General features: G+C 32.8%; 9 protein-coding genes and 1 further gene across 9 annotated transcripts, besides 2 other annotated features; 7 read left to right on the top strand and 3 right to left on the bottom strand.

Annotated features, from left to right (window-relative positions):
- Nucleotides 1-501: 501 nt before the first annotated feature.
- BFR2 (rRNA-processing protein BFR2) lies at nt 502-2,136 on the bottom strand (the record flags this gene model as incomplete). Its single annotated transcript, XM_001645505.1, has 1 exon — nt 502-2,136. One exon carries the CDS (start codon nt 2,134-2,136, stop codon nt 502-504), a length of 1,635 nt encoding a protein of 544 aa, XP_001645555.1.
- A 1,326-nt stretch (nt 2,137-3,462) lies between these two features.
- On the top strand, nt 3,463-4,086 carry Kpol_1004p74 (ATP synthase delta subunit family protein; the record flags this gene model as incomplete). The annotated part of the gene is made up of 1 exon (XM_001645504.1): nt 3,463-4,086. The coding sequence occupies one exon, from the start codon at nt 3,463-3,465 to the stop codon at nt 4,084-4,086; it is 624 nt and encodes a 207-aa protein (XP_001645554.1).
- Nucleotides 4,087-4,661: 575 nt separating this feature from the next.
- Nucleotides 4,662-5,315, bottom strand: MHR1 (mitochondrial 54S ribosomal protein mL67; the record flags this gene model as incomplete). Its single annotated transcript, XM_001645503.1, has 1 exon — nt 4,662-5,315. One exon carries the CDS (start codon nt 5,313-5,315, stop codon nt 4,662-4,664), a length of 654 nt encoding a protein of 217 aa, XP_001645553.1.
- Nucleotides 5,316-5,782: 467 nt separating this feature from the next.
- NEL1 (GTPase-activating protein NEL1) lies at nt 5,783-7,741 on the top strand (the record flags this gene model as incomplete). Its single annotated transcript, XM_001645502.1, has 1 exon — nt 5,783-7,741. One exon carries the CDS (start codon nt 5,783-5,785, stop codon nt 7,739-7,741), a length of 1,959 nt encoding a protein of 652 aa, XP_001645552.1.
- Nucleotides 7,742-8,247: 506 nt separating this feature from the next.
- Nucleotides 8,248-10,260, top strand: HDA2 (Hda2p; the record flags this gene model as incomplete). The annotated part of the gene is made up of 1 exon (XM_001645501.1): nt 8,248-10,260. One exon carries the CDS (start codon nt 8,248-8,250, stop codon nt 10,258-10,260), a length of 2,013 nt encoding a protein of 670 aa, XP_001645551.1.
- Nucleotides 10,261-11,189: 929 nt separating this feature from the next.
- Nucleotides 11,190-12,941, top strand: DPL1 (sphinganine-1-phosphate aldolase DPL1; the record flags this gene model as incomplete). The annotated part of the gene is made up of 1 exon (XM_001645500.1): nt 11,190-12,941. The coding sequence occupies one exon, from the start codon at nt 11,190-11,192 to the stop codon at nt 12,939-12,941; it is 1,752 nt and encodes a 583-aa protein (XP_001645550.1).
- Nucleotides 12,942-13,626: 685 nt separating this feature from the next.
- Kpol_1004p69 (Brr6/Brl1 family protein) lies at nt 13,627-14,958 on the top strand (the record flags this gene model as incomplete). The annotated part of the gene is made up of 1 exon (XM_001645499.1): nt 13,627-14,958. One exon carries the CDS (start codon nt 13,627-13,629, stop codon nt 14,956-14,958), a length of 1,332 nt encoding a protein of 443 aa, XP_001645549.1.
- A 1,412-nt stretch (nt 14,959-16,370) lies between these two features.
- Nucleotides 16,371-18,395: a sequence feature (similar to hypothetical protein; correction of possible frameshift sequencing error~similar to Saccharomyces cerevisiae SSD1 (YDR293C)).
- On the top strand, nt 16,371-20,125 carry Kpol_1004p68 (the record flags this gene model as incomplete).
- Nucleotides 18,398-20,125: a sequence feature (similar to hypothetical protein; correction of possible frameshift sequencing error~similar to Saccharomyces cerevisiae SSD1 (YDR293C)).
- Nucleotides 20,126-20,656: 531 nt separating this feature from the next.
- RRF1 (Rrf1p) lies at nt 20,657-21,373 on the top strand (the record flags this gene model as incomplete). The annotated part of the gene is made up of 1 exon (XM_001645498.1): nt 20,657-21,373. One exon carries the CDS (start codon nt 20,657-20,659, stop codon nt 21,371-21,373), a length of 717 nt encoding a protein of 238 aa, XP_001645548.1.
- A 131-nt stretch (nt 21,374-21,504) lies between these two features.
- Nucleotides 21,505-23,334, bottom strand: Kpol_1004p66 (aldehyde dehydrogenase family protein; the record flags this gene model as incomplete). Its single annotated transcript, XM_001645497.1, has 1 exon — nt 21,505-23,334. The coding sequence occupies one exon, from the start codon at nt 23,332-23,334 to the stop codon at nt 21,505-21,507; it is 1,830 nt and encodes a 609-aa protein (XP_001645547.1).
- Between the last annotated feature and the right edge of the window lie 879 nt (nt 23,335-24,213).

Raw genomic sequence — 24,213 nt, 5'->3', positions numbered from 1 at the left:
ATTTGGTAAATGTTGAATTGAATTAATCTTTGATTTAATAACAAATAATGATTTAGGTTCGAATGATATTACATTATCTCTATCCTTTTGATCTAAAGGTCTGATAACAAAACTCATTTTAAAGAAAATAAAAATGGTACTGCTCAAATGGATTTAACAATTGATATGGCTTTTGATATCCTTTGATGATTTACTTCAATACATTATACATCTTTCTTTCTTTCAACATTGAATTGTAAAATGATATATTTAAATATTTTGTTTCATTCTCTTATGGAGCGATGAGGTGAAAAATGTCAGTAATAATGGTGTATAGAAATTAATGATTAACTTATTAATAATTGAATAAATCTTCTAATATTTATTTATATAATAATCTGTAATTTATACAATTCTATAAAATGTAACGAATTATTGTTTGTATTAAAATCTAATGGAATGACAAAATGCTGTTAATGCAAAAAAATTGAGTGTTCTAATGGTATGAAAGACGTGAATGAATTAACCAAAAATTTGGATGTCATCGTTCTTGATAGCTTCCAATTCTTCAGCGTTAGCTTCAGCTTCAGCTTCAGATACAACACCTTCTTCTTCTTCATTAAAGTTAACTTTTTGTCCTAATAAACCTGCAAAGAATTCATCAATCTGTTCATCTGACCATTTGTAACCATTACTTAATGGAGCCTCGTAATTTGCAATTTGTTCTTGGATGGAATAGTTTAATTTTCTACCTTTAGAGGCCTTTGTATCAACATTCTTCTTTAGCTTATTATTTGAGCGTGAAGTGATTGCAATGGTGGCACCTGAACCTTGGGAATTTTGAGCATTTGATATTTTTCTATCCACTAAATCATTTAGCAATACACGATAGAAATCTTCATCATCGAATATATATGGGTTTTCGGTAGTATCTATACTGCTGTTATCCTTTCTTCTTGGGTCATAATTTTTAGGAATATCTGGATTCTCATCTTCACCGTTATCATCGTCATTTTCAACTGTAGAGCTATTTTGCAACAAAGCCAATCTATTTTTTTCCAAATCCTCTTCTAAGTTCAATGGTTTTACACTTCTTCTATTTAGACAAGTACGTTTTACCAATCTTGGAATATCAGCTAATTGGTTTTCCACTTGAACATCGGCAGGCTGATTGATAGCTTTAAACTTGCTTGAAGACAAAGCAGTGTTACCAGAAGCAGATGCTACTTTAGTAGACCATTTGTTTAGTACTGCAATTCTGTAATTTTTCAAATCTTTGTCCAAAGATTTACTATAACCGCATAAATCTTCAAAAGATCTTTTGGTTGAAGAAGAAGTTTCAGTTTCTTTGCTAATGCCGTCAGAAGTTTGAAATTCCTTTCTGAAATCTACCAATTGTTGTAATACTTTGTTTAACTTATCGGTGGTTTCCTTTAACAATTTTTTAGTATCCTTTGACTTCTTTAGATAGACATTCCAAGATTCCTTTGTCAATGGTAATTGGTTTGCGGAAGTGACAGCTTTTTGCAACTTAATTCTTGTATCTATAGTACTTTCGAATACTTTTGATTGATGTAAGATCATTAGACCTTTTGCCGCATCACGTTTTGTGGATTGAGATAATTTATTTACGGCATGTCTTGTTTCTTGTTTAACTAATTTTGATAAAATTTCTCTTTGTGCTTCTTCTTCCTCTTGGATATCATCTTCATCTTCTTCTTTTTCACTTTCACTGTCGCTTTTCCCATCGACCATCTGATCTTCTGAATCGGTGGCAAAAGAGAGGGCATCGCTATCTTGTAGTTCTGCTTCTTGTTCATGTTCTTGTTCATGTTCTTGTTCCATTTCTTCCTCGGATTCGCTAATCAATGAATCCTCATCATCCTCATCGTAGAGCTGAGCTCTGGAACCGACAGTACCTTGATACTTGCTGTCTTTTAGAACTGGAGCATCTTGTTTTCTCAGTTTTGATTTCCCTACTTGCAAATAGTGATCATTGTGTTCTTCATCGTCGCCGGAAACCAGTCCATCACTGTCATCAGAGCCGTTACGATCTCTATGTTCGAAAACGGCCCCTTCGCCATCTTCGATGTCGAAGTCTTGGTTGACAGGCTTATTAGCTATATCCAGAATCTGTTCAGATAGAGATTTAGCCATTTCAGTTTCAGTTTCAGTTTCAGTTTCCTTTTCCTTTTCAATTACCAAACAAAGTATTCAAAGATTAGAACAGCAAATGATAAATCAGAACTTAGATGGCAGTTCTTGCTAATTCAGTTGAGCTTGAACTTAAATACAGTAATGTGGGTTACTTTTACGAAGACAAAGCAAACAACAAAGGTGATCAACTGCAATCTATTTTATCTAATTTTATCCTATCTCAGCTCATCTCATCTCATCTCATCTCATCTTTAATTTTTTTTTCAGTCTTGTTGTTGTAGTTGTGCAGTTCCACTTCCACTTCCACTTCCAGTTGCAATGCGATGGGATTTTTGAAAAAATTTCAGAAGCTCATCGCAATGACAAAAGAAACGAGAGAAAAAAACACAAAAATTTTTTCATTTCGGATACGGTGTTTTCCCTCTTTCGGGTATACTTTCCAATTCTGGACAGCCGTTCTCCTGTTTAGGAAGTTAGCGGTGGACTTGGGACTGGATGTCACGTGCAGACGTCAGAAGAGACGATTGATAAAGAAATTGTATGTGTCATGTGCAACACACGTGACTGTAAACCAATAACATGTCCCCAAAGAAATCATAAAAATATATATATATGTACTACGTGTAGAATGACTATCTGTATCCGTACTCTCTTCCCCCTCAAGAAACCTCTCTCATTGGAATGGACCAGATGAATTTGAATCTGAGCTTACACTTACACTTACACTTACACTTACACTTACACTTACACTAACTCTTCAACAAGAAACTAGACAGACCAAAGGAAAGGAAACTAAAGGATTGCATTGGATTGGATTGGATTGGATTGCACTGCTTTGGAATTCTAACTCGACTTCGAGACAAAATTGGCTTTCACAGACTACCAACCTTTAAATCAGAATCCTTTGTTCCTCTGAAATTAACAACAATTTTGGGTTTTCCATCAATTCAATTCACTTCACTTCACTTCAGTTGTTGTAATACACCTTCAATTCTTCTCCAGACTGTCTAGATACTGCATCTTTTGCATTTAACTTCTATATCCAAAGACCCTAGCTTTACTGTTACGAGCTATCTTCCAATTGTTAGATCATTTTTATCGTGTTTTTTTTTGTTCACTTTTAACAAATTAAACACTGTTTGAAAAGGGATTGATTGTTCATATTAAATTTCAACTCAACTCAATTCAATTCAATACTCGACTTTAATATCATATAGTATAAGCTTACCGTTGTACCCTCATCTTCTTCGCCTGTCTATTTATTAAGAAAGTTTAAAGTTTCACTTATACATACTCACACAAACACATATCCAATATCTATACATCATGTTTTCAAGAGTTTTCGTACGTTCTATGGCTGCTAGTGCTAAAGCTGGTGCCAAACCTCCTGTCCAATTGTTTGGCTTAGATGGTACCTATGCAACTGCTTTGTTCACTGCTGCTTCAAGAGAAACTTCCATCGATTCAGCTAACAAGTCATTGACCAAATTGAGAGAAACTTTACAAGTAGATCCAAAGTTGAACGAAATCTTGGGTAACCCAGCTTTATCTTCAGGAGAGAGAAAAGTCGTCGTCAATGAATTGATCAAATCAGAATCGGGTTTGGATGCTACTGTTTCCAATTTCTTGAAAGTTCTAGCTGAAAATAACAGATTGGATTTGTTACCAAAGGTCACTTCCCAATTCTCAGTACTAGCAGATGCTTACAACGGCTTGATCCAAGCCACCGTCACTTCTTCCCAACCTTTAGACAACAAATCATTCAAGCGTGTCGAAAAGGCTTTGACTCAATCTGAATTGGTTGGCCAAGGTAAGACTTTGAAATTGAAAAATATCATCAAACCTGATATTCAAGGTGGTTTGATCGTAGAAATCGGTGACAAGACTGTCGATCTAAGTATTGCTTCCAAGATTCAAAAATTGAACAAAGTCTTACAAGAAGATGCTTAAATGATGTGAATGTCTATATCCTAACGAATGGGGGATCAAACTTAACCTGTGTTTGCTGTGTTGTGTTGTGTTGTCTCTGATGTTTTTTTTTTGTTTCAGCTCGAACTTATATTCCCAGTATGATAGTTTACATTTGACCCATTTATTAACTATTTAAAAAAATTTATCGATATTCTTGAGATCCACCTTTTTTACCACTAAACATGATTCATCGTAAGTAAAGTTTGTTTTTTCAATAAATATGTATATATATATACAAAATATTACTTTATAAATGAATAGAAAAAAATTCGAATATACTCAGTCACACAAAACATTTATATATATACATCAGTGAATTTATTAATTGAGTTTGTCTTGCTTATTTACAGGTAGGAATGATACTACGATTGTATAATATATATATATGTGAATGTATATGTGTTTGTGTCCATATGTCTGTTCTGTCAGGGATGGGTATGTAAAGCATTCTCGTCGTATTGATTTGATTTGATTTTATTGTTCTATACTCAAATGAATGTATTCTTTCAAATCTCAAATGAATGTATTCTTTCAAATCTCAAAAGAACACCATCTTAGACACTAGATGACTTTTCAACATTCCCCTTGGAAAAGGCTTCTTTAGCTCTTTCTCCCAACTCTTTCAAAATAGAACTTTCTTCCCTGCTCGTATTACCTACACGACTCATTAATGAATGTTCTACTTGTGGTAAAATTGGTGTCCAATATTTTTCTTTGTCCCCCATTCTCCATTGATCTTCCCAATGTATAGTAAGTTTTTTATCTTCGCTATCAATTTTAGTTAATGATTCCACTAAATCAGCAACAGCTTCTTGTGTGTATGTTGGTCTATATTGGCCACTAAACCAAACATTACCATCATTATTTTTTTTCCTCATTTCATTAGTTTGTTTAACATAAGTAACGTCTCTCAAGTATCTCAACCTAACTAAATTTTGATACAATTGCACGCTAGCTTCATAAGATGGCATATCAACAACACACATACATTTCCAAATATCACGTCTTGCAGATGGTTGTTTGTTAGCCCAATTAGGTCGTTGAAACTGTAATTTGATCTGTTTTTCACTAAAGTTTGGCAATTGGGAATAAAGAACCTGACCTGACTCTAAATTTCTGAAAATAAATACTTGTGGAGCATACCCTGCACTCTTCAACCATTGGGTTGGGCGAAATCTATCTGGACCAATTGCTTTCAATTTTGTCATTTTTCCTTTTTCCTAGCAATGATTGTTATTGTCTTGAATAAAAAAACCCAAATCCTTTTTCAACTAAAAAATCACACAATAATAATATCAATCTTAGAAAGATTGAACTCTAGATCGATCTATAGACCTCTTTTTACCTCATATTAAAGCCAGAAACCATCTAGATGTTGAACCATTTTCTTATATATTAAACCTTTCAAAATCTTTTGGATATTTGAATAAAATTCGATAGCTTGCAAAATATTATATATTTCGTTCATGATGATACTCATATTTAAATGTATTTCTCTATTTAAGATCTCAATATATTAAACTGAACTATAAGAGCCTAATCCATTCTTGAAGAAGTTGACGCTAAGATGGAGCATAACAGGGACTAACATGCCATTGTGCTGTTGATTTAGGTATATCTGAGACTTATTTCTGTTTTATGAGAAAAAAAACCTGTTGAATTTAGCTATTCAACAATGAGCGACAGGGATAAATTAAGGTCGCTAAAGATCAGCTCTCTCGATGGAAGAACGATAAGAGGGATCTATGAACCTGATCTGGAGACTGGTGTTAATGGAGGAACTAGAATCGTTGAATGTCAAGATTGTGGGTTTTTCAATGATGATTTGTTGGTTAGCAAAGATTTGTCTTCCTCTCATGGAACTGTAAAATGTGGGTTTTGTATGGGCAATAATACTTTAATAAAATCCTTCGATGATGAAAGTTTAGGCTCTAGATCTCAGTATTTGATGTTTTTAATTGATACATCAAGTGACCCTTCTGATTTGGGAACTTTAGTGACACATTTAATTAATAGTTTAGATAAATTGAAAACTTTGGAAAATTGTAAAATTGCAATTGTGTCAATGGATGGATGTGGTAACGTCATTGTACACTCTACGTTATCAACAAAGAGTAACTATATATTTACTATATCCAATTCAAAGATTGAAAGGAATTTGAAAACATTAGATATTAACTATTTCATGAAACATATGCCTGATGACATTAATGAAATTTGGAAAGAACCATCTGATACTTTTATTAATATATTAAAATCTTTACAATCATCTTATGAAAAAACAGCACGAGACAAGAAAAGATGTAAAAGAGCTACTGGTTTGTCACAATTCATATGTAGTACCATATGCGTAAAATTTAAGATTAAGAATCCAATAATATTAAATTTTTTAACAGGACCTTGCACCAAGGGAGCTGGTAAAGTTCTTTCGAGAGATAAGAAGGAACATATTCGTCAATTCCATAATTTAAATAAAAATCCGAAACTCTTTAATGAAAGCTATAACTTTTATAAGAAGCTCCGAGAAATGTTCCCCTCATTTATATATGAATATTTTATGTCGTCGTTAGACCAGGTAGGAGTTTTAGAGCAATCACCATTGCTATACAGACCTTCATCACTATACCAGTTTAATAATTACTCAGAATCCAGATTTAAAGAGTGTTGGGACTGGTACCTACAGATGAGACAAAGTTATAGTATTACTGACGTGAAGATAACTGTAAAAGTCACCTCAGGAATTGCATTGAAATCGCTAAATTACGTATTACAGTCTGAGGACAGGAAACCATTGATGAATTATGGATATGTGGTTAATTATAATTGTTTAAGCTTGCCATTTGAATTAAGTCTGTTAAATTCCAATAAATATGTGACAGACTATATTCAATTCCAATTGCAATTCTATCAGAAGGGAAGGAGGAATGTAAGGATTCATTCATTACCTATTAACAGTGATTTTAGAATGAAAAGTGTTAATAATTATAGATTAGATGTTGATATCCCTTGGCTTGCGAAAAGTTTGGCATATAATAATCTGACATCAAATAATTTCAAAAGCCCTGAAGTCAACCAACTGAAAACTATGATAAATAGGTATACAAAAGTTATCTACAGTAATGTAAAGGGCTCGAAAGTTGAACCATTAGAGTATTTGTACAATTTGGAAAGATCTATCCTTCTATTGACAAGAAACGTCACTCCAGATGAAAGAACAATATTTTCCCATCTAATTTTATATTCTAAGTCGATGGTTTCACTTTCCGTCTGTAAACCAAAAGTAGTTTCTTTCAGAGATGGCAAACAGATTTTGATGTCAATTACACAAGAGACATTCAATCAGAATTTATCTTCTTGCATAGATGGAGGTGACTTCATTGCTGTTAGATATTCGTCAGAAAATGAAGAAGACACCACAATGGCAAGATCATACGCTACAACTTTAAGACAGAGGAACATAGGGTATTTAATACCATTGTACATAGACACCATTATTGGTAAAAGTCAAGATAGATATTTGAAGAGTAAACTTCTCCCACTAAATAACCAGTCGACAACCGTCCTCAACACTGAAGACATGTCATTTGAGCAATTTGTGAATAATTTGAAATCTACAAAAGGGAAAACTAAATGAATCCTATTAAAAACATGTTACTATAGTATTCCATTGATTAAATAGTCATTAAATATCTGTTTTAGTTTAATTACAGCGATTCTTTTAACTTATTCTTGAGTTTTATACGTACAAAAAGTTTTTCACTATTAAAATATCTTATAGCCTTAGCTCATTTAAGAAGTCGAATTGAGCCAACCTTTCTTTATATCAATGCAAAGATTTTATTGACTTCTAGATTGAATGAGAAGATATACTACAATAACAGGTCAATAGATTAAGATTGGAATCTTGCTGGAATTGTTTGAAGCGTATCTGTTGCTGGGTTTTATCTCCATTTAAATTGTATTAGTAGACAGATATTTTTATTTAGGTCAAAGTTCATAAGAAGTATTGAATATAAGAATAGAGATTGGAATTAAACAGGTAGAATTGTACTGTGGATTTGTTTTTTTGGGTTTTTTTTTTGGTTATATTTGTGTTATTTTAATATATATATATTATTGAGTTTATTGGCTTTACCAGAGATGTCGAAGAAATTGCATATTCATTACTTGCCAGTTGGTTTAACGACATTTCAAAAAGATTTAGTAGAGATTTTAATATCTTTACATTCTAAATCTTTTAGAGAAGAGATGGGCATTAAGATTGAAGATGGTGTTGATAATTCAGAGAATATTACAATTAAATCAGAAGATGTTCGTTCGAAAATTTCCCATGCTCAATTGGTTTATTTATTCGATAATAATATCAGAGCTGTGTTAAATCATCCATGTTTATTAGTAGATCATTATATGCCAAGACAGTTTTTATTAATGGAGCCAAACGAGAGATTAATTAGTTCGAGTGATAAGTTTCAAAAATTGGATCATATAATTTCAAGTTTAATAAATAGAGACAGAACAAAATTTCCAAATCCTTTAAAAATTTCATTAATCTCACATAATGTTAGAGAGTTAGATTTATTAGAAGGTTTCTTATTAGGAAAAAGGTTAAAAATTAAAAGAGTATCAGGAACCTCTCTATTTGATGAGAAGCATATCTATCCAACAGAAAAAAACAAGATCGATTCATCTAATGATTCTTCAGAATCTAAAAGCATAACGCCATTGGCAGAATCAAGTTCAAATAAATATACAGGATACTCAAGAGATGATTATGACTATTCTGTTAAAAGAATGAAAAAATATAACAAGGCCAATGATGATGATTGGTTATTTTTAACTACATCTACCCATTTACTGAACGATCCAACATTACTTTCTGAATATAATATTGAACTTATAATTAGTTTTGATCCATTATTGGATCCCAAATTAGAAGCCTTGGAGAATATACGATTGAAGAGCAATGGTAAACTTGCATTAATTAAAATGATTGTTAAAGATTCACCAGATCATTATATATTAGAGAATAAAATTAAATTTGAAAAAGATAATGAATATGAACATATGAAAGAATCTATAAATCATTTTTTAAAAACCAGAGATACCTCTATTGGAGAAGTTACAAAATTAGACTATAATGGATTAATTGAAGGCCTATTATCAGGTACATTACCATCTAATAGCTTATCCGATATAAGACTGACTTACGAAACACAAGGTAATATACATCCATATTTACCTATCTTATCGCCGTTAGAGTATTCTGAGACTCAATTATCTAGTGATAATGAAATTATTGATATTAAAACTTATCAAATGGAGTTGATGAAGAGAACAGTCTGTAGGATGAAAGATATTCAGAATGATTATAGAGAAAAATGCAAGATTATATTAGATAAAAGGGTTATTGAAACTGATAGACAAAACAAGTTTGATGATATTAAGAATGAAATTGGTGTCAGCTTTAAGAAATTTCAAGACATTGAAAAATCATTAAATGATTCAGAGAAAAGGTTAGAACGCAGTACTACGGAAACCATTAAATTGAGGGAAAGATTAAATTTGTTAAAAGAGGATGAGATAGAAATAGCGGAATTATTAACTATTACGGATAATGGTAAAATCCAAGAATATTTGAACAAATTTGAACAAGAGATTAAAATCAATCAAGAAAAATTAGATAGCATCAAGACAGAGAATGCTGAAAAATACGAATCTAATGAAGGATTAAGATTGGAATACCAAAAAAATTCATCCAATGCAGCAGACCTTGGTAGTATATTAAAGAACCAGAAAGAACAAATGGATAAAATGAAAAAAATCATTGATGGACCAACTGCGTCATTAGAATATGATAGTGTGTTGGTAGAAGGGGGCAAAGAAATTGCCAAGTTGAAGAGTTTACAAGATAAATGTAAATTCATTTCAAACTATATCAATAAGATGAATTCACACTATGATTTAAAAATAAGTAATACCAATGGTGGTAATGGCAATGGTAGTAGTAACGGAAATGGATCAGGTGCTGGAGGTAATATGAATACTAATCAAGGACATAGATCACCCTCTAACCCAAGCAACAAAGAAAGATCGATGGCCAAAAATTCAAGATACAGATCAACGAGGTCTAATTCTCCTGCATACACATACTAAGAAAAAAACTATAAATACAAATACAAATACAAATACAAATACAAATACAAATACAAATACAAACTAGTGTCTAGTTTCATTATCTAATTAAATAGAGTAGTAGTAATAATATGGATCAAATTCCAAAACCAAATCAACTACGTTATACACCATTAAAAGAAGAGAGGGGCATATTTAACTAACTCTAATGTCTTTCGAATAAGATAACTTGAACAAAGACATCCCATCGATTATTAAACACACAAGTATCCCATATAATACGTATTTAAATGTACATCTAATCGAATCAATCCCAATCAGATATATAAAACTATCATTAAGTAACCAAACCAATGTTCTTCTGTTCTGTCCTCTTCTCTTCTCTTCTCTTCTCTTCAAAGTAACTATTAAATCCCTTTCGGTTTCCCCTTACTGGTCCAAATCTTCACCTTCACCTTCACCTTCACCTTCACCTTCAGCTCTCATTGGAACAAACCCCTTTCCTTTAACGATTCCGAGACCTCCTTCAATTTCAACCCTTGTCTTGTTAGATGGTCTACTGAATATTGTTATTGTTCATGTTCTTGTTTCTTGATGTTGTTGCTTCCAGTTGGTTGTTCTCTTGGTGTTGGTCCCGGTCTTGATCCTGGTCCTGTTGTATTGTCAAGTAAAGTCAAGTTTGTCAATTTGATAAAATAAATGTACTCAATCTTTATTATGGACTAAGAAATGTCAAAAGAGATTAGGTAACCAATTTCATTTTGGTTTGCAAAATCAAGAGATATATAAAGAACTGGCAAGTAGTTTAGTTTAGTGTGATACTTTTTGGTTATCTATTTTGTTTGATATCAAAAAGGTGTCTGTTTTTTATTGTTATTTTTGTACAAGTTTGGTTTACTGCTTTTCAACACTGACCTCCCCAAGGACTCTGCATTGTTATAAACGTAATTATGGGATCTCATGCTTTTGTTGAAACCGTAAATTCAATTGATCTCTCTGATCCAATTGGTTTTATCTCTTCCCATGTCAACTACTACATCCATACCAGATCGTGGTTAGATATCCTAAGAGATTACTTACTGGTCTCCTTTTGTTACAAGTTTTTGAACTTGAGTTTGTTCTATATAAGAGCTTATGGTTTTGTTGGTGCTGCTAATAATGTTGTTATTCATTTGATGAGAAAACTATTTGGTTTCCTATTGAACTCCTTCATATTGAAAGGATCTGTCGATAAGGAAATTAATTCAGCTTTGTTGTCTATAGAAAAGGAACTGATTAAAAATGATGATGTGTTGCAAGACTACGAAACTTTGCCCCTAAACGGTATCCCAGAATATGAAATCTTGAAAGAATTGGATGACTTGAATGAAATATTACCATCTTCCCCTTGGAGAGAAGGTAAAGTCTCAGGTGCTGTTTACCATGGTGGTGAAGATTTGATTAGATTACAAGCAAAAGCTTATGAAAAATATTGTGTTGCTAATCAATTACATCCTGATGTCTTCCCTGCTGTACGTAAAATGGAATCAGAAGTTATTTCAATGGTCTTAAATATGTTCCATGCTCCAAAGGATACTGGCTGTGGTACCACTACCTCAGGTGGTACAGAATCTCTATTACTGGCCTGTTTAAGTGCTAAAATGTACGCATATCATAACCATGGTATCACCGAACCAGAAATGATCATTCCTGTAACTGCTCACGCTGGTTTCGATAAAGCCTCCTATTATTTCGGTATTAAAGCTCATCATGTTCAGCTAGATCCAGTCACTTATAAAGTCGATTTAAAGCAAGTCGAAAGATTGATAAATGGTAACACTGTATTATTAGTGGGTTCTGCTCCAAACTTCCCTCATGGTATCATTGACGATATCGAAGGCTTAGGTAAGCTAGCACAAGGTTATCGTATCCCTCTGCATGTCGATTGTTGTTTAGGTTCATTTGTCGCTGCATTTATGGAAAAAGCAGGTTTCGATGATGCTCCCCTATTTGATTTCAGAATTCCAGGTGTTACCTCTATCTCTTGTGATACTCATAAATATGGGTTTGCTCCAAAGGGTTCCTCAATTATAATGTACCGTAACAATGAATTAAGAATGAATCAATATTACATTAGTTCTGACTGGGTAGGTGGTCTCTACGGTTCTCCTACATTGGCAGGCTCAAGACCAGGTGCATTAGTAGTAGGATGTTGGGCTACAATGATTAATATCGGTGAAAATGGGTATATCAAGTCATGCAAAGAAATTGTTAGTGCAGCACGTAAATTAAGAAAATATATTGAAAACGAATTGCCAGAGTTACAAATTATTGGTAACCCCCAATGTTCAGTGACTGCATTTAAGTCTGACGTTATTGATGTTTATGAATTATCAGATAAATTGGCAAAGGAAGGCTGGCATTTAAGTACCTTACAAAAACCAGCTGCTTTGCACTTGGCTGTAACAAAATTAAGTATCAACAGTGTTGATGAATTGTGTACTGTTTTGAAGAGAAATATCGAAGAAATGAAAGAATCAAATTCGACCCCTGCCTCTGATGGTACTAGTGCATTATACGGTATTGCAGGTAGTATTAAAACTACTGGTGTCGCTGATAAATTAGTTGTAGGTTTTATCGATTCATTATTCAAATTAAAACCTACCGAAACTCAAGACCACGACAAAGACCATTACCAGGAAATAGTCCAGGAGCAAGAATAATAATTACAGTTGTATGTATATGTATTTATATATCTTATCATAATATAGTAATAATAATAATAATAATAATAATAATAATAATAATAATAATAATAACGATCACAGCACATTCTAACCATCGACATGACCGTGTACGATACAATTGAATAAATACAGTACAATTACTATCTCTGCTCTCTCTAGTCTCTTGTATATTGTCGTTACAGTACAGCTTCTTGAAAAATTGACCTTTAACGAGGACTTTTTGCAAAATTAATACCTACAACGAACAAGTTCAAGGAATAAAAATTTATGATATCAATCAATCGTTTTAAACAAAAATTAAAATGATACAGTTTTAAAGGTAAATGGCTTAAGAATGTTGATAAGGAGTTTTCAATCTTATCGCAATTGGTTGGGTTTATTTCACAATTTGAATATTGAAGCTATATAAATACTATAGATTATATTGAATTATACTATTTATAGGGAAAGCAGAAAAGTTTGGGTATTTTATTGCAGGTCTTTGAATTTCCAAGTAAGAGATAAAGTAAAATTGAAGGATAATTTTGGATTGACAGGTATAATTGTAAGCTACGTTGGGTTTCCTTGTTTTTGTTCTTTGATAGGTTTCGGTTTGGGCTTGCTGTTTTTTGTTTTGGGATCTCATCTTTACCGTTGATTAAAAGTGTGCATTTATGGATATATGTCAGATGATATGAATAATTATAATCATAATGGTGGGGAAATTGAATCTGTATCGCCAATAAGGCTAACTTCTCGAGACAATATGTGCTCTTTACCGCCACATCTTCTCAATAAATATATGCCTCATTTTCCAACAAATCCATCTCCATTGAGACAATTGTTGGAATTAACTGAATATGCTGAGGATATCGATGATGAAGATCTTGAGAATGATGGTGGTGAAGATGGAGGGGATCGTGGTATCAGTGACATATCTGACGATTTTGAATTTAAAAAACTATCGCCAACTTCATTTTTAAAATGGAACAATGATAAATGGGGCATTATTTCTAAGAAAAAATCTACTGGTAGAGGAAATAATACGAAATTTAAGAAATATATTGAAAACTCTGATAGGGACGGTCCATCTTTAATTAAAAAATTGAAACCAGAGTTATTTAATTTGCATGTATTGACTGCATTATGTAAAGGTTGTATCTCTCCCACTGCAATCGGTATCCTTATAGCAATAAAAATCTACAATATCAGCTTAGAGCATAATGGTTATACTCTAGATTCTAGAATTGAAAAAAATAGTTATGACAATCTTTATTCGTGTAATGGATTTGTCATGGGTGATGAAAATAATTCAAATTCGAGTGAATCCAATTTAGAGAGACCACCGATGTTTGGAGTTGACTATTTGGAATATTCAAGGGATTATTTTGGTGATGATAACGAATGCAAAGAAGGAGATAATTTTGATGACAAAGGTGATGATAATGTCGACAAGATATATATAGAGGAGAATAAAACAAGTATAAAACTACCGTCGCCAACTTGGGATAATTCTAAACCAAAATATAAGACGTTGTATAATACATTATATTATTCACAATTGACATTGAATGGGGTTGTATTGTTGTTGATCACTTCTCTGACGATAAAATTCAGTAAAACATTATACTATGAAATTTCAAAAGTAATGTCAGAAAAGAAACTTCAATTTGAATATAAATCATTAGAATGCAAAGAAAATTATTTCCATAATAATTGTGGAACAAGTAAGCCAAAGGCATCGATAGTAGCTGAACATTGCATTGAATGGAAAGAATGTATGTCAAAAAATCAAGATTTTTTTTATTTATTTAAATCATCCATGTCAATTGAGTTAATATACCAAACACTTGAATCATTTTTCAAGCCAATGGCATTTAAGGAAGCTATTTTAATAGTGATAGGACTGGCTATATGGTTATTTAGCTCTAATTTTTTATTTGGATTCTTTAGAGTTTTAAGCTATCATGGAATATCATCCGATTCAATTCCCCCAGAAAAGAAACACAATTGAAGTAAGAAAAACTTAATATTATAATAACATTTACAGAATTTATCTTTGATTTCTTTGTTGTTGATATTTCCTTTTTGAGGGGGAGTGCCTGTTTGTGTGTGAATTTTTTTTTATTGCATTTTCCAAATCATCCTAAACCTTCGTTTAGATTACATATATATAATACATAATTAATCTTATATTTATTCCCACCATCATAATTAATATTTAATAAAATTAAACGATAAGAATACAAATAAGAATAAAAATAAGAATAGTAATGACTTTAAATTGCTAGTATGTGAGAATGCTTGACAGATAGATGCATATCAGTGGATAATATATAATTATTTGATCTGAATTACTGTCATCGCCATATATATACTACTTAAATCCTACCCCCCCTCCTTTCCCTCATCCCATCACCATCTGCCGTTATAAATGATTCAAAACTAAAAATTAAATTCACGTGATCAAATTCAGTCACGTGTATTAATACAGTCATCACCTTTCACGAAATTGGTCTCTTCCCCTTCTCCTTCCCACCAAACCTCCCTCAAGAACCTCAAAAATAAAGGAAAGAATTGTTTGTGATCCTTTATGAAACAAAGACATACCATACCGTTATATCAGCTACATATTGTTATTTTATCATCGATAACTACAAAATTGATATAATACAGATAACAAACGGTTTTTTGATTTAAAGTAAGAGAATTGATTTGCTTTGCTGGTGTGATCTCTCTATCTGTGTCTCTTTCTCTCTGTTTGTGAGCATTTTATTTAGGTTCCTTAAATTGTGTTTTTATACCAGTGGTGGCGTCGTTTTTAATAAGGAAAATAACAAACTAAAGCAAAGATTCAGATATCCTTCAAGCTAAACATTTGAATTACTGATTTGTTAAATTTGTTTGGACTAGGTTTTGAATAATTCAATCATCATTTATCATCTTTTAATTGGTTCTGTACTGCTCAGGCTAAACTTTAGGTTAACATATAATTTAGCTAAAAGTAACCCGGACAAAGGATACCCTTTTATTTTATTTTTATTTCTTTTGATTTGGTCCTTTAAAGACAAATAAGACGATAAAAAGCTGAAAGGCTGTAATAAATAAGATTATTCTTTACCATATTATTTAAAAAGTGAAAGAACATATATCTCCATTGAGTCAAGGTTGTTTTATCACATTTGTCGTTGTTTTCTAACTTTGCAAAGAATTTAAAGTTGGAGAAATAGTGAGCTTCATTTGTAAATATATTGTTACGCCGTGAAATTGGTGCATCGTACTGTATTGTATTGTATTGTATTGTATTTTGTTTTATTTCGTTTCATTTTATTTTATTTTTATTCTCATTAAGTTCCCCTTTAAAGTCAATTATCTATTTTTTTCTAACTTTGAAAGGAATATCAAAATATATCAAGACAAGCAAATATGTCCGATAGTAACAATAATAACAGACAACAGGATTACCTTTTCGTCCCAACAACGGGAGGAAGAAATAATCCAAAAAAGATCCATGTTGCTCATAGACGTTCTCAAAGTGAACTAACTAATCTGATGGTTGAACAATTCACTTTGCAGAAACAACTAGAAATAGTACAAGCTCAGCAACATATTTTGGCTCAGCAACAGCATTTGGCCCAGCAGGCTGGTCAATACATAAATACAAATAATAGTGGTGGCAGCAATAGTGGTTCAGGTGGTGGCAATAACTACTATAATAATCAAAGATATTCAGCTAATAATAATAGTAATAACAATAATACTGGCGGTCAAAGAAGTAGGTCACATTCAAGAAATAACTCAGGATACTATGGCGATGGTGGTAAACCAAATTATAGCGCTGGACAAGACCAAAATAATGCACATAGAAGAACTAGTTCTCAATCTGGTGTATACGGACATTCAAGAAGACATTCCTTAGGGATTAATGAAGCGAAAAAAGCTGCTGCTGAGGAACAAGCTAAAAGAGCGGGTGTGACCAAAGGTGGGCCTGAAGCCGTTTCAGATCAGGGTGATTCGTTTGAAAAACCTTCTGCTTTCAAATTCCCACCTAATGACTCTCCTTCTTATGCACAAACTGCTTCATACGTAAAATCTCCTAAAAGAGGCAGCTTTTCAGGGGAGTCATCTTCCCCAAATACAGCCGGTGGTTCAGAACATTTTAAGTTTCCTCCAACACCTGTTCAAGATAGAAGTTCAAATGAAACTGCTGATTCTGACGATTTTATACAAACACCTTCAAGTCATCGCCGTACCATGTCTAGAAATAACGATCAGAACTATCCAGGAAGTGCTTCTTCTAATTGGAGAAACCAAATCCAGTCAGCAGGACCTTCACATTCACCATTTCGTCATAGAAAGTCAGGTTCTAGAGATTTCGGATCATTTAATGCCCTAGAGCCACCAGCTTACTTCCAACAGGGTCATAAACATCGTGCTTCGAATGGTTCCATCTCGATTTATAATAGCAATAACCCACATCAAAGGAAATCTTTGTTTGCTCCCTATTTACCTCAAGCAAATATTGCAGGTTTAATTCAAGAAGGTAGATTAGTTGCTGGTATCCTTCGTGTCAACAAAAAGAATAGATCGGATGCCTGGGTATCGACTGATGGGGTATTAGACTCAGATATTTATATTTGTGGTTCAAAAGATCGTAATAGAGCTTTAGAAGGTGATCTGGTAGCAGTAGAATTATTAGTTGTTGACAATGTATGGGACTCTAAAAAAGAAAAAGAAGAGAAGAAGAGAAGAAAAGATGCTTCGACACAACAAGATATCGCATCACTTGATACCCGTGATGATTACCATAACGATGCATCTGCAGCAACAACCACCGCCAATGTTCCATCAACACAATTATCTTCAGATCAAAATGAAGATGGTGTATTGGGTTCACCAATAAGATCATCTTCAAGTGTTAAAAGAAAGGGCTCTCTTAAGCAAAGACCAACTCAAAAGAAAAATGATGATGTTGAAGTTGAAGGCCAGTCTTTGCTGCTAAGTGAAGAAGAAGAGATCAACGATGATTTTAAACCATTATATGCTGGTCACGTAGTAGCTGTTCTGGATCGTATTCCTGGTCAGTTGTTCAGTGGTACATTGGGTTTGTTAAGACCATCGCAACAAGCTCAAATGGACCAACATAATAAACCAACTCAAGCTCCAAAGATTGTCTGGTTTAAACCTACCGATAAGAAAGTTCCTCTAATTGCAATTCCTACAGAGTTTGCTCCTAAGGATTTTGTAGAGAATGCAGATAAATATGCAGATAAGGTTTTTGTTGCATCTATAAAACGTTGGCCAATCACTTCTTTACATCCGTTTGGTATTTTGGTATCCGAATTGGGTGGAATCAATGACCCAGATATTGAGATTGATGCAATTTTGAGAGATCATAACTTTTTGTCTAATGAATATTTAGATCCAAAGGATCCAACTACTGAAAGAAACTGATTTTCAGGTATTGCCATTATCAGAAGCTGATTTATCAAAACGTAGGAATTTTACAGATAACTCTATCTACAACCATTTTAACTGTTTCATTTGATAAAGAAATAACTGATTTTTCAATTCACGTAAAAGACAACAAAGATGGTACTATTGAATTCGCATGTCATATTGTCGATGTTACGGCACATATTGAAGAGGGCTCGTCGTTAGATAGAAGGGCCAGAAAGAGATCTACTGCTGTATTTTTGCCTCAACGTGTCGTTAATTTGCTTCCAGAAGCAATAAATAAATCACTTACTTTTGAACGTTCAAAGAAGTCAGCGACAATTTCAGTAATATACACATTGGACTCAAAGGATTACTCTTTGAAATCTACCTGGATAGGTGAATCTATTGTATCACCTTCATTAATTATGACAGTTCATGAAATAAATGAAGAACTAACAAATAACAAGGAACCTTCGTACTTATCAAAAATTAAAGAAATTGCAAGATCATTCTATTCTGAAAGAGTTGGTATCCCCGGTATTGAATTGGAGTCATCTCTGTCACTATTTGAAGCACTTGATGACGAAAAAGTAAAACCTGAATTGAATATTTTCAACAGCTCACTTGGTTATGTCATTATCAATGAAATACAGAAAAAGGTTAATGCTTCAGTGGCAGAAAAATTGTATTGTAAATTGGGTGCCTTGTCATTTTTGAGAAGGCAAGCTAAGCCAACCACTAACAAACTAGAATCATTCAAGAACAAGGTAAATAAGATAGGATTTGAAATGGATGTTAGTGCACCTGACGCTTTATTACAATCCATTCTTGAAATTAAAGATCCAGCTGCAAGAACTGTTGTTGAACTGTTATTGTATAAAACAATGCCAAGAAGCAAGTACTTCGTTGCTGGAAAAACTGAGCCTGATCAATATGAAAGTTATATTTTTAATTTGCCATTATATGCACACTTTACAGCACCAATGAGAAGGTATGCAGATCATGTCGTACATAGACAACTGAAATCTGTTTTGAAGGACATACTTTATGGTGAAGACATTGAATCTTTAAAAATCACTGCTGATTATTGTAATTTTAAGAAGGACTGTGCATATCAAACACAAGAACAGGCTATCCACCTTTTGTTATGTAAAACTATTAATGACATGGGAAGTTCTACTGGACAAGTGTTAACGATGGCGAAGGTATCACAAGTTTATGAATCATCATTTGATGTCATAATTCCTGAATTTGGTGTTGAGAAGAGAGTACACGGTGATCAATTACCTTTGGTAAAAGCAGAGTTCGATGCAACCAACAGAGTATTGGAGTTACATTGGCAGTCTGGTATTGATAGTGCTACTTTCGTTCCTGAGGATGAAAGAAATCCAAAGTCATATAGAAATTCTATTAAAAATAAATTCAAATCAACTTCAAAAGAAATTGTTGTTACAGAAGTATCCAAATATACCAAAGGTGAATCATTTGTTGATGAAAAGTTATCGAAAGAGTTAGACAGATTGCACCTAACTGCGCCATCTATTAAATTTCCAGAAGTTATTACTTCTAAGGATCCATTAACAAGCTTTGTTTCCACTACTTTGACTAGAAAAGAAGGTGGTAATTTTATTCAAGAAGTAAAAGAATTACAAACTATTCCAGTCTTACTTAGAGCAGAAATTGGTATGGCATTGCCATGTATCACTGTTCGTGCATTGAATCCATTTTTAGATGAAAAATAGGTTTTTGCTATTACTTTGGTTTTACAGCCTTTTTAATATTATTTACATTTCATGCATTAATGATTAATGACAACAAATATGGAACAAATTCATTTATTACAGATAAAATAACTTATATTCAACTGATGCATATTAATAACTAGTTTTATTGTATATTATTATTTTTTTTTATTTTGGAAGTTATAAAATATATATAAATCAATTATATGAATATTTAATGTTATCTCATCATTTTACTGAGGCCAGGTATATGATAACCGGTAAATAATCTAACTATTTAGTAGATTTCTTCTTTGAATAATTTAAATCATCCTAAATGATAGATCCTTTGATTTCATTGAATTATCTATATGGTTTCAATTTGACTATTCATTCACTCGATGGTTTCAGATACGCTTCTTAAGCTTGACAAAAATCTAATATATCAAAAATATATTCGATATATAAAAAGATGTCTGGAACTTCTATAAAGGTTACATGATTTAATATTGTCATATAGTTTGGACCAGAGGGTAGGACTCTTTGTATATTATGTTGGCTACAAATTATAGAAGTTTGATATTGGTGAAACGCCAATTCTCTATAACCAGTTCATTATTAAAGAAGAATTCCTCATCACGTAAAGGTTCACATGATAAAGGCAATTCTAAAAATGGTGCCGGTCAAGTTGATGAAGAAGTAGAGATAATTGATGTCAAAGGTTATATTGCTGATGCTACTAAATTGTTTGATGAAAGTTTAGAATTGCATAATAAAAAATTGAATGAAATTAAACAAGGTAGAGCTAATCCGAAGATATTTGATGGATTGAAGCTTCATAATGGTGCTAGTTTTAAAGACGTTGCTCATACATCTCTCAGGGGTAAGAACTCTTTATTAATAACAGTCTATGATCCTAAAGATGCCAAAAATGTTATTAGTGCAATAATGGGTGCTGGATTGAATTTGAACCCTGAAAAAGATCCTAATAACAGTCAACTTTTAAAGGTTTTATTACCTCCACCAACAACTGAATCACGTATGAATTTAGTTAAGGAACTTAAGATTGTCTTTGAATCTTTTAAGAGTTCTTCTATGAGAAATTCATTGGCATCTGTAAGAGCTGATATTTTAAAAGAGATGAAGAAACTTGATAAAAAAGATGATTCAGTTCGAAAAGCAATGCAAGATCTTGAGAAATTGCATAAAGACTATGCCAAGAAATTGCAAGATCAACTAAAACAGGCAGAAAAAACCTTGATGAGTTGAATTACTAAAGTTATATCTGTAAATATATTCTTAAATTGCGTAATTTGTATTTAGTTAAATCAATTAATTAATAAATAAGAAATTCTTAATTAAGATCTATCGTTGTCTAGAAGTAGCCAATTCATTCAGGATTAAGAATTTTTGGCTAATGAGATTAGAGATTTGATACGTTCCCATATAGAATTTGTATAGGCACCAGTGATGAAACTCTTGACGAATAACCAAGCTCTTTTGTTACTCTTAATTGGGTAATCCAATGGAGGTGGGATTTGGGTGGATACAAATGGCAATGTATCGAAACAAATACTTTTGGCATTACATAGACCTAATAAACCTTCTTCACCACCAAATTTACCATAACCAGAACCATTAATACCACCGAACGGCAACTGGCAGACGTAAAATGTAGCAAAATCATTAATGGCGACATTACCGGTTTGTAATCTGTCGGCAACATAATTACATTCAGTAGTATCAGCACCAAATACAGAACCACCCAAACCAAATGGAGCAGAGTTGGCTAATTGGATACAATCATTAGTGTCGCTAGCCTTCATCATAACTAAAATTGGACCAAAGACTTCATTTTGAGCAATCTTCATATCTGGAGTAACATCTACTAATACAGTTGGTTGGAAATAATGACCTAGAGGGAAGTCAGGGTTTTCATAACGGGAACCACCATGTAATAATCTTGCACCTTTGGCAACAGCGTCGTTAACCAAATTTTCTAATTCTTGGAATCTGTTGTCTGAAATCATAGCACCCATATCAACATCTTTAACACGATCGATATCTGACCCTAAACGCATTGGGTCCTTTGTCATACGATCATCGATGATTTTAACCAATTTATCATAATTCTTTTGACTAACGATTACTCTTTCAATACCAATACAGTTTTGACCAGAAGATTGGAAAGTACCACGTAAGATAATTGAAGATAGAGCTTCCAATTTAGTGACAGAATCCAAGACAATAAAGGCATCTTTACCACCTAATTCGACAACTACTGGGGTCAGAGACTGAGCAGCACATTTCAAGATGTGATGAGCAACAGGTTGACTACCGATGAAAGTAATATGTTTAAAACCAGGATGAGAAGTGAAATAATTGGCGGCATTATCAATTTCAGTTGGTGGTAAACAATAACACAATTGAACTAGGTTAGGGTCTTCACCACAGGCAATTAAACATTCACGAACTAAATCAGTAAAGAATTCAGAAGACCAGACAACTTGTTCTGAACATTTCATTACGATGGCATTACCAGTGAAAAGGGCAGCAATAATTGGACCTAATAAATTATGGAAAGGATAGTTCCAAGAGACAATTGAACTAATGACACCTAATGGTTCATAACGAATTTCAGCACCTTTATAAAACTTCATGAAGAAGTTTGTTGGACCTGGGCGTCTTGATGGCTTCAAAACCTTTTCACCATGTTTAACAATCCATTTAATCTTTTCTAAAGTGACTAAAATTTCACCCATTGAAGCATCCAACATAGTCTTACCAGAATCTCTACAGGCAACACGAGCAATTAGATCTTGATTCTTCAAGATGTAGTCCTCCAAAGTGACCAAGAATCTAATTCTTCTTTCAAAAGAAGATTTTGACCAGTTTCTTTGAGCAGATTCAGCATTTGAAAGCATTTCATCGATGTCTTTGACAGTTTTAGAACGGAATGAACCTAGATATTGGCCAGTAGCAGGACAATGGGATTGAATCTTGCCAGGTTGAGATAAATCATAGATATCAGTAGTCTTTGCAGTTTCTCCTTTCCAACCTTCTTTAGCTTGCTCAGGAATTGGGATTGAGAATTGAACAGGTTTAACATTATAGGAAGCACCACCACAACAACCAGACCAACTGTATAAAATATAACAAGTAATCAATCCTACGGTTAAAGTAACCAAACTGGATTGATTCTTAATTGTATCAATAACGAATGAACTCATCTCTTGTACAATTCCAGTCCTGAGAGACAACCTGAATCAATTAAAAATACACTAGAGACAAGGATTAAAAAGTTTGAAACAAGAATAGGTAAGCAACTTAAATGAATTGAGTTGTATTTAAACCATTGAATTAAATTTTTCAAAGTATCCATTACCATTAAACGATGGTTGGTGAGAAAGAGAACAAACAGTTTGCTGTTGCAATGAGGTTCACAAGCGAAATTTATTTCACCAAATCTGTCTGAATCAAGCAAGAACTACAACTGATTCTTAGACAAAAAAGAGATGTCTGTGTCAAACAAAGTATTATATAGACTAGTAATGAAACAATAAGAATTAATATATGTCATTCAAGTAAGTATTCAAACAAAAACTCTAATACAAGCTGTCTATTCCATTGATCTTAAGGGAACTGTGTGTTTTCTTTTTATTCTTAAAAATGCTGACAGTAAAAAGGTAAAAATGGTGTCTGTCGTCGTTTAACTACAAATTCTTGTTCTTGTTCTTGTTCTTGTTCTTGTTCCTGTTAGTTCATTGTCAAGTATCAAGAGAAACCTAAAACTACTCCACAACTGAATTCAAAAAACTATTTTATTATAAACTCCACCCCAATACCACCAGGTTACGAATACACCAGATCATATAGGAATCAATCATCTTCAAACTGATGGTATCTTTTTACATCATCGTCATCTCGAAGTCGAATTCGAAATGGAAAACCTTTTTGGGCTGTTCGGTTTAAAAAAAGGCCTTTCGAGAAATATCAACAAGCCTTTTTTAATAAAAAAAAATTAAGAAAAATTGAATATTTTGACTTATTTAAGCAAGGTTTATAGATATTAAAGGAAAGGTTTGATGGATTTATCATCGTCAAGAAGT

Source organism: Vanderwaltozyma polyspora, genomic scaffold, assembly GCF_000150035.1.
Source record: "Vanderwaltozyma polyspora DSM 70294 KpolScaffold1004 genomic scaffold, whole genome shotgun sequence".
NCBI classification, from domain to species: domain Eukaryota; kingdom Fungi; phylum Ascomycota; class Saccharomycetes; order Saccharomycetales; family Saccharomycetaceae; genus Vanderwaltozyma; species Vanderwaltozyma polyspora.
The sequence above is the reverse complement of the archived record's forward strand: the minus strand, read 5'-3'. Positions and strand labels throughout refer to the sequence as shown.